The sequence below is a fragment of the Notechis scutatus genome, chromosome 5, assembly GCF_049901735.1.
Source record: "Notechis scutatus isolate UNSWTSFEM ecotype Mainland chromosome 5, rNotScu1.2, whole genome shotgun sequence".
In the NCBI taxonomy this organism is placed as follows: Eukaryota; Metazoa; Chordata; class Lepidosauria; order Squamata; family Elapidae; genus Notechis; species Notechis scutatus.
The window spans coordinates 87716906-87726225 of record NC_142013.1 but is presented as its reverse complement, the minus strand read 5'-3'; the positions used below and the strand labels follow the sequence as shown (position 1 = coordinate 87726225).

General features: G+C 36.4%; 1 protein-coding gene across 1 annotated transcript in view; it reads right to left on the bottom strand.

The window, feature by feature from the left end:
- Positions 1-2227: 2227 nt before the first annotated feature.
- ANKRD10 (ankyrin repeat domain 10) overlaps positions 2228-9320 on the bottom strand; it is a 32716-nt gene continuing 25623 nt past the window's right edge. The window contains exons 4-6 of the mRNA XM_026668893.2: positions 8852-9075; positions 6891-6980; positions 2228-3686 (exon numbers count right to left, since the gene is read on the bottom strand). Of these exons, the coding sequence (XP_026524678.2) occupies positions 3232-3686; positions 6891-6980; positions 8852-9075 (769 nt within the window). The 3' untranslated portion in view covers positions 2228-3231. The remainder of the gene's footprint in view (positions 3687-6890; positions 6981-8851; positions 9076-9320) is intronic.

Genomic DNA, 9320 nt, shown 5'->3' with positions numbered 1-9320 from the left:
AATCTGAGGGCAGTTGGGAAAATAAATTTCAGCTAAGGCAGGGAAACCAAGGAAAGAAGAGATCATATGGGATGTGAGCAGCTTAGCATGGGACTAACTACAGGGAGATATTTTTCAAGGTCCTGGCCCATGGATTTCCTTTGGTGTTTGATTTCCTTAGTCTAGTGCAGAGCTTCAAATTCCTGGCCCGCGGGCTGGATGCATCACAGCTAGTCACGCCCACACCCAGTTTAGCAAAGAGGGGGGAAGTCCCGTTACATCATGTGATGCTGCTGTGACATGAGTTTGACACCCCTGGTCTAATGGGTTCAAGTATTCCCAACTACCGTAACCTTCAGTTCTCCACTCCTCCACTAAGATGGAAACCTAGAACAAAACCAGAACTTGCATTGATTGAGATACCTAATTCAAGTGGCATTTGAAGTTCTTCAGACTCTGGGCCACACCCTTACTTCTTGCTGAGTCTCCTAGCCTATTTTGGAGGTTTCGTGCCAATCAAAAATACTGCCAAGTTCTCTTGTTGGGCAACAATGGGTGTCCCCATCGTCTTTGTAACATATATTCTTCCTTTGCTGGAAATCTAAATCAGGAATCCCTTTTTCTGACAATACATTAGTTAGATTAGCCAATGCATATTTTTATTTATGCAGCACAGAGCAGTTTCAAAAATATTCATGTAATTTTAAGACTGAAAGCAGCTTGGAGAAGCATAAGTTCACCAGTCTGTAATTTGAAAGTAATTTTGCCACACCTGAATCTGCTCCCCTTTTCTCAACACCTCCCATTAATCTATTTTCTTTTACTATAAGAGCCCAGATTATGAATTGTTTTCATTTTAAACTCAGAACCTCCTTTTCTTTCTGGATTAAAATGAGCAGATGGATAATTTGAATGGCCACATAAGAGCAACAGCATTTAGACGTATACTGCTTTACAGCCCTCTCTAAGCAGTTTAGAGTCAGCGTATTTCCCCCAACAATCTGGGTCCTCATTTGACCGACCTTGGATGACTCAACCTTGAGCCTGGTGAGATTTGAATTGCCAAATTGCAGTCAGCCAGCAGTCAGCAGAAGTAGCCTGCAGTACTGCATCGTATCATTTTTTTTCTTATAACTATGCAGAGTATATACATCCAAAAATACAGTAAATATACTGACAAACATTTTGGTAACCTAATGGTTTCCTATTTTCAACAGCCAGCCTTCCTGCCTACTTTCCCATGTCTTTCCCTCACCTTTTAAATTGGGCTGTATAAGTTCCACTCAACTCATCACGGCTGTCCTTCCATTCTACCCTCAATTAGTCTTCTTCCCTTAGATAGCCTCTTATCAATGATTTTGTCAAGCAATGTATTTTAAGGCAATTTTTAAAAACAACACATTACTAACTTGCTTACATGAAATGTGGCCTGGATGATTGCTTTTTAAAACATGCCTTCCCACTAATCCAAGTGGCCATCTCACCTGCTTCCAGAGATTGGAGACAACTGTATTCTCTTCTCTGTTCATCTTTGCTTACAGAAACCAATGAGTTTCATGACTGAACATACTGTCGTTTTGACCAAAGTTTTGACAGTCAAATATCTCAGCAATAGAAAGGTTAATGCAAAGGTCTCCAAACTTGGCAACTTATGGACTTCAACTTCCAGAATTCTGGGAGTTGAAATCCGTAAGTCTTAAAGTTGCCAAGTTTGGGGACCCCTGCTTTAATGGAAGCTGTAGAGGCTGTTGGTCTTGTATCTATTGCTTTGCAGATAAATTATTTTTAATCATGGTAATGTTCCTATGGTTGATTAGCTGAGCATCCCTAATTATTAGAGTAACATGTACAAAAGATTCTGACATTGCTTTAGTGCAAGGCTCTTCAAACTTGTGGACTTCAACTCCCAGCATTCCTGAGCTAACATGACTGGAGAAGAGGGGAGAAGGCCACAATCCAATGCACAATATACAGTATCCTTCATCACAGCAGTCTCCAATCTATTTCTGTCTAGATTAGGTTAGCTTCAGCTCAGTGTCACAACCAAGGATTAGGTAGAGCTTTATTTGATATTAATAGTTGGTGATTTTTTCTTTAGAAAGGCAATTATAACTTTCACTTCAAAATATTTAGGTAGCAGATAAACATACTACTGATATTGTGCAAAAATGCTAAAATATAGTGCGATGTTTTCTTTTCTAATTCAATTTGTAAAGGTCCCTTTAGAAACAAAACACAGACACATCAGTTTGTTTTTAAGCACTTCATTCATCTTAATTTTATGCAAATCACAAGAGTTTATGCAAATCACAAAAGCTTTTGAAGTATACATGTAGATAGAATTTATACAATCGACCTTTTCAAATTCAATCAATATAGGATACTGAATTTGCTGAAAAATAAAATGGCCACTACTTTTAACTGGAAATGCATATTTTAAAGTTACAAAGCAATGTTGTTTTAAAAAGTAAAGCCATGCATTTTAATAAAACAAAGCTGAAAGCTACTGACATGACATTTTAACAATTTTTATAGTTTATAGTGTCAAAATGCCATTCTGTGAACTATGGTAAGATGTTTACATGTAGTGAGCAAAAAGCATTTCAAATTTATTCTGTTAGGTGTAGAATATGACCCTATTTCCCCCCCTCTTATAATACAAAAGGTTAACATTTAACAAAAAGTAGGGCAAGCTGATGTCAGCTTTGACATTATGAATTAAAACATGTAAAGCTTCATCTTTACTTCAGTTTAAGCAGTTATTAACTTGATCCAAGAAAATTCACTTCCTTTTGAAAACTGAGCAAATACATAAACTCATTTTTGCTGCCACGACCCACACCTTGCATAGTCTAAACTGGCACCGATATTGCTTACCATAGTCTCAACAGAAAATGTTAAATCAAAACACCATAGTTTGCTAATATCAAAATGAACTAATCTACAGAGTTTGGGTTTTTTTTAGAAAGGTTTGATGAAAGTGAAAACATTCTAAAAGTTCTTAGAGCAAATAAAAAATATATAAAACTAGACCTTGTCATAAAAAACAAAACATTCTATTGTAAAATTAGCTATTAATATAACTCATGAACCTGACACATGCAAAATTAGAAGCATAAGGCTGTTGTGTCAAATGCTTTTAGTAATATGTAACAAAAAAATCCTGCATCTTCAGGTGTTACCATCCCAACCCCATTATTTGTATTATTATTTCAAAGTATATTAACATCCAGAAAATGTGTCTTTAATAGTTCAGGAACCATGATAAAGATACATTGTACCTAAAACAGTATTATCGTATTTTTCTGCAACTTTAATCAAACTGGAATGCTCAATAACGCTATTAAGTTCAGGAATACTTTCAGCTGTATCCCCAAAACCATGGTAGTGTCCATAGTGCAACGTATCTCCAAGGTCATCCAACCATGGGGGCCTATTTGAAACAAGGCTACTTGGGCTTCCATTCTGATGTAAAGAACCACACATATCAGAAGCATTTAGAACTTTGGATGGTTCCTCATCACTATGGCCATCACTGATTATACGGTTATGATCAGAGATTAGTGCATTAGGTACTATCAATGTTAGGCATTCTTCACGCCTGGAACTCAATCCATTGAGCTGAGGTGGGGAAGTGAAGTCCAAATGTCCATTGATGATATTTCCATTTGCCAATGCTTTCAATATGGAGTTACTGCAATTCATATCTGTATTAAAAAATAGACCTGTCAAGCACAAATTGACTCAAAATAAAAGCCATCTTCTCTGCACTTCTTTTAAAAAAATCTATAAATTGGCCATCTTTTAAGTCAAACATTTTAGATCTTAACCAGATTCTTTATATATCTGGACACCTCTATCTGATGAATCTTTGAAAACTGTATAGCGACTTAGTTTCTCTGATAAAAGAAAATAATCTAATCCAGACATAATGCAATACCTACTTGTTTAACAGTATGCTCCATCAAACACAATGGTTTTATCCCAAAGGTGCTTTTCCAATAGGCAACTGGACTTTCTTGTGGTTTGTTTTTTTCTGGTTTTTTTTAAAGTCCCATTGCCTTTTGAAAAAAGCACCTTTGGGACAAACATGTCTTAGATGATTGAGAATCTCCATAGACACCATTGGATTGTGTTAAGTTAACTATGCCTAGGGTAAACGGTATGCATATTTCCAACAGTTACTGTTAGTATGGATTACGTCATACAAAGCTGCAAGAAGTTTTTGGGGATAAAGGTCATAGATACAGATAGTCCTGGACTTAGGACTAGTTGCTTCACGAATGTTTGAAGTTATGATGACCTGAAAAAGGGGACCTACGATCCAGATTGGAAGTTCTTACTGCTGGGTCACCTCTGTGTCTGAACTCAAGCTTGGCACAATGGACCCATTTATGGTTGTCTGCACCACCTCGAGCTTATGTAACCATGTTTTAAGACAGTTTTTACTAAAACCCAGAACTTCCATTGGGGGACAACTGCACTCATAGTGAACTGCAGGTTTATTTAATGACTGCTGCAAAAAAAGGTCATAAAATCAAGTCAGTCATGTGACTGACCTGTTTTACAGCCATCACGACATAGGACTGTAATGGACAGACTCCATTACTGTTGTATTTCAAGGACTACCTGTAATGTTAAGTGCAATTTTAAATGCTATAAAATCTTTGTTTTATAAGGTTTAATAGATACTTGTAAATAGTATGGTTATTTTAAGTTCAGGCTGCAATATGCATATAGTAAACAATAATTATGAAAATTCTTGGATTCCTACAATTATGAAAAGTGTACAAATTCAAGAATGGTAATGCAGCGAGTTATCAGCAATTTTATTTAAAATAAATAGCAAAACAAAACCATCTTTAGAATACAATCTGTGCAATATTCCAAAGTGCCACTTATATACACCAATAAATCAATCATGAATGCAATAATTATATCACAGACATAATTTATTTTAAATTGGACATTTAATGGGATCAGATCATAAATAGAGCATGAAAATATTAATGTAGCCCTAAAAAATCTCCTTGCAAGAAATAATAAAAAGTACAGAAAAAGTAGTGCTATTTTTGGTAAGTCACTATTTTTTAAAAAATGTCTTGTTCTATTTATTAAGAAGGGTATTCTTTGTTTAGCAGAATTTGGCTTTATTTTTGCAAAGTGCTAACTTTTATCAATACTTTCAGCTTCAAGTAATTCGTGATATCAACGTTTTACCTCAATGGGACAATTTAATGTCACTGGCCACAATTTATTCAACCAGCCTACTGCTTTGGTTTCTCATGACTACAATTCTGTTTTGATTTACAAATCATAGTTCTTATTGGATCAGTAAGCCAGTTCATTTAGCAGTTTCTACTAATTGGCAGACAAGTAACATTTAATATATTGGATGTTTAAGTTGTAAGAAATTTTAAATGCTGTAGGAAAGGTTTTCAGCAGACATACTAGTAGTTATTTTCCTCAACAGTTATATAAAATTCTTGCTTAACATAAAGGCCTTTCAAGTGAGAACAATCATTATATTGAAATTACTTTAAAACAGTAGAAATCTTAATTTCTATTTTAAAAAATCTGCAATATAGTTCTCTCTGCCTGAATGGCTTAGCTGAGCACTGATTACTTCTAAGTAATCGCATATGGGTTTTTAACTCAGCTACCATTCAGATCTCTTCAATTATATACCAAAATGACTTAATTATCCAATTTGCATAATAGTCTTATACTATAAAATTGGAAAAAATTATTATCAGTAAATAAAAATATTAAAATTTATAGATAAATCATACATCAACTTCAGTCCTGTTAAAATGCTAACTACCACCATTTTAATAGTGATTCAGAATCTTGTGTCTATATTTCATTGACTCCATCAAAGAGTGCAGTCTTCTCCATGGACCCCAAAGAGAAAAAAAAGTAATCACAGTTTTCACAAAAAGTTGTTTTTTCCCAATGGTGTGATTGAAAAACAAGCTCAATTTGCAGCCATATCAGAATATCTTTGATGAACTTAATTGTGGATACTTTCCCCTTCCATCCACATTTCCATTCTTCCCGCCAAAAAACTAAATTGGTGGGGAGAGAACAGACTTCACCTGCCATAATCACAATGAAAACACTATTACCTATTTGTACCTAGAATTAATCAAAAACAAACCCCAAATATATGATCACAACCCATAGAGTTGACTTGTTTAGCTTGGCCTTGAGTGAACTCTTTTGAACTGAAAGTATTCTGAATGTAAGTACCCACCCTTGATAAGTAAAAGTAAATTTTAATTACAAATGAAATTAATATGGATGGCATTTTCTTTAGTTTTCAAATAGAAATTTTGTACTATTGATTGAAATTAATTCAGCTAACGTTAGCAGGAAGCTAAAAGGAAATGTTTTAATGTATATGGAATAACTTGGGAACAAAATTGGTAGCACTTGTAGAGCTTTACTTGAGATACTAAAACTGGTCATATCACTATGTAGGCAGTGCAATTAGCTTTGTATTAAATCATAATAAATAACTTGTATTAATTAAGCTATTAAGATTTTTTTTTTAAAAAAAAGCAATACTCTGTAATCAAGGCACAGGGCATGCATATTTAACTCAACATTGGCAATATTTTACACCCAAAACCAACATTTTCAAAATCTTACAAACACCTTCTACAAATATTCATGCTAGTTAGGAAGCTTTAAGATACTTTAGCATTAAAATAGCTTCAGAGTTTGGACATACTCAATAAGATAAAGCTATAGATAAAATGCATACTGATTCTTGCAACAACAAGGGGTTTGCATTGCGGAAACGGTGTAAATTTCAATCTCTCTGGGTTCAACAGAATCATTCTTCTGTTTTTTTTCTTCAATCATGTGAACGATCTTGCGGTTAACAGGAAACTCTTGTCTCCCACCTGATATAAGAGCAAACTCTCTATGCATATTGTTAGCATCCTCTTCATTTCCTCCATTTGTCATTGGCATTAGGGCATCAAAACTTTGGTCTGTTTAAGAAAAAAAACATATTCAAAACAGTGCATAACTTATTAATCCAAAATTAAATTTTTACACTTATAGAAAAATAGGGTAACACCGATGTTTTGGGTAGTTGATGTTTGAACCTTGTGATATGAAAGTCTGTACTAGTCTGTCTCCCAGGCCATTACAAATCTTAAACCCTACCCGTCTCAGCAGGTTTATTTGCTATGTCAAGGTTTATAAACAATTACTGTTTTACATGGTGTGTTTTACTCAAAGCTGGTCATCTGAATATACTGACTATTGATAATTGCAGAATGAGAACTTAACAATAGCGCATACTTCAGATTTATTGTAGAAATATTGCTTATTTATTTATTCAATTTCTATAGCCACCCAACTCAATCAAATATCTCTGGGAGGCTTTTAGTTCTAAATTTATAGAACTATTAAAACAATGTAAAAACATTTAAAACTAAAATATCCATAATATAAATACATATTAAAATGGTGTAAAAACATTAAAATAAAAATCCACAGTATAAATAAGTATAAACAGAAGCTTTAACCAAGTAATAGCAAAGCCAAGTAATGATTGCTTAACCCATACATAGCCAAGTTTTTAAAGTTTTGTGAAAAGCCAATAGGATTGGGGCCACTGTAATCTCCAGGAGACAATATTTCATAAGGCAGGTTCTACAGTAGAAAAAGACTGATGGGATCTGCAACATGACCAATCAGTTGAATAGACTAGATGAGTAGAAACTTGTGAGAAAAGATGGTCCTTCAGGAAACCCTGTCCCTAGTCATCTGGGGCTTTAAAGATGACAACCAGCATCTTGAAACACACCAGCAGCCAGTGCACCTGAAAGTAGTGTTGTTACATGTACAGTATAGCTGGTACCATTTATTACCTGTACAGCCACATTTTCCAGCAATTGAAGTTTCTGAATGCTAGAGCAGTGGTCACCAATTGGTGGGCCAGGGGCCACTGGTAATCCGTGAGAAAATTTTGGTGGTCCGCAGAGAAATGTCCCCCCAAAGCAATAATCCAGGCTGTATGGGAACACAAGGCTGCACCGCCTACAATGGCCCACCCACTCGCTGGCCCTCACCCTTTGGCCGAGCGCAAACCTTACCTTGAGTAGAGCCAAGCAAGCTGGAACTGGAAGGCAAGACCAACGGCGGGGGAGGGAAATCCGCCTCGGAGTGGCTTGCTGACGTAGGTGGGAAAGTCGGTCCCATATTCCAGAACTGCAGCAGTCACAAGACTGGCCCTTTGGTCACCCCAGAGCAGCTCCTGCAGTCCACGTCAGGCCAGTGCACCTGGGTGGAGGAGCAGCTGCTCCTGGATGACCAAAGGACCAGTCCTGTGACTACTGCAGCTCTGGAATATGGGACCGACTTTCCCACCGTCAGTCAAAATTCATATTAGTGGTCCGCGGGATTTAAAATTGAGTTTGGTGGTCCCTGAGGTCCAAAAGGTTGGTGACCCCTGTGCTAGAGCACATTACAGTAATCTAAGTGGGAGGCTACAAGGACATAGGTGAAAGTGAGCAGGGCCTCCCAATCCATGAATGGGCAGAACTGAGCTGTGAATCTAGGAGGAACTCCCCAGATTGTGCACTGGATCTGTCTGAGATAGTGCCACCCCATCCAGAACTAGAGATGGAAGAACCTTATCTCTGGAAGTCCCAAATACTCACAGCCATTGAGCCTGTTGTCCCCATACAGACCCAAACTGTCTCCAGACATCCACAGCATCATTCAAGGGGTCTGGAGTAGAAATATAAAGCCATCCACATATTGATGATATCTCACTGCAAACTGAAGGATTACCTCACCTACTATTGCCGTTTTTTTTCAACTGGAGTGAAACAAATCCACAAAGTCTCACCTTCAGTTCTAGCTTTTTTCATTCCAAAATTGTTCATGTCTTCAAAAGATCGTTTTCGACTAGGCCCTCTTTGACTAGTATTCTGATGGACCCCATTTAAGATGCCATTGTTATAGAAATGGTTTAATGGGTAGTTCTGAAGGTTGAAGAGCAACTGAGCACATTCTTGGAAGCCCTGGGTATGAGCAAGGTCTGCTGCTGTCAGGCCACTGGCATTTCGTAAGCTGCACAATACAAATATATTGAATTATACCCCATAATAAAAATAGTATGGTGACTGCTTCTGATTTTACTAATTCTGAAGATGAGCGTTTTTCCCCTCATTTCCCCAGTAAGGGCATTTAAGCTATCCAATTTTAAATTATATCACTAATCTTTTGAGCACATATCTGCATTCTAAGCAAAATTTGGGAAGCAGTACAATTAAGAATCATTATGTGCCATAAAAATTCCTAATTAAGTGCCTGAA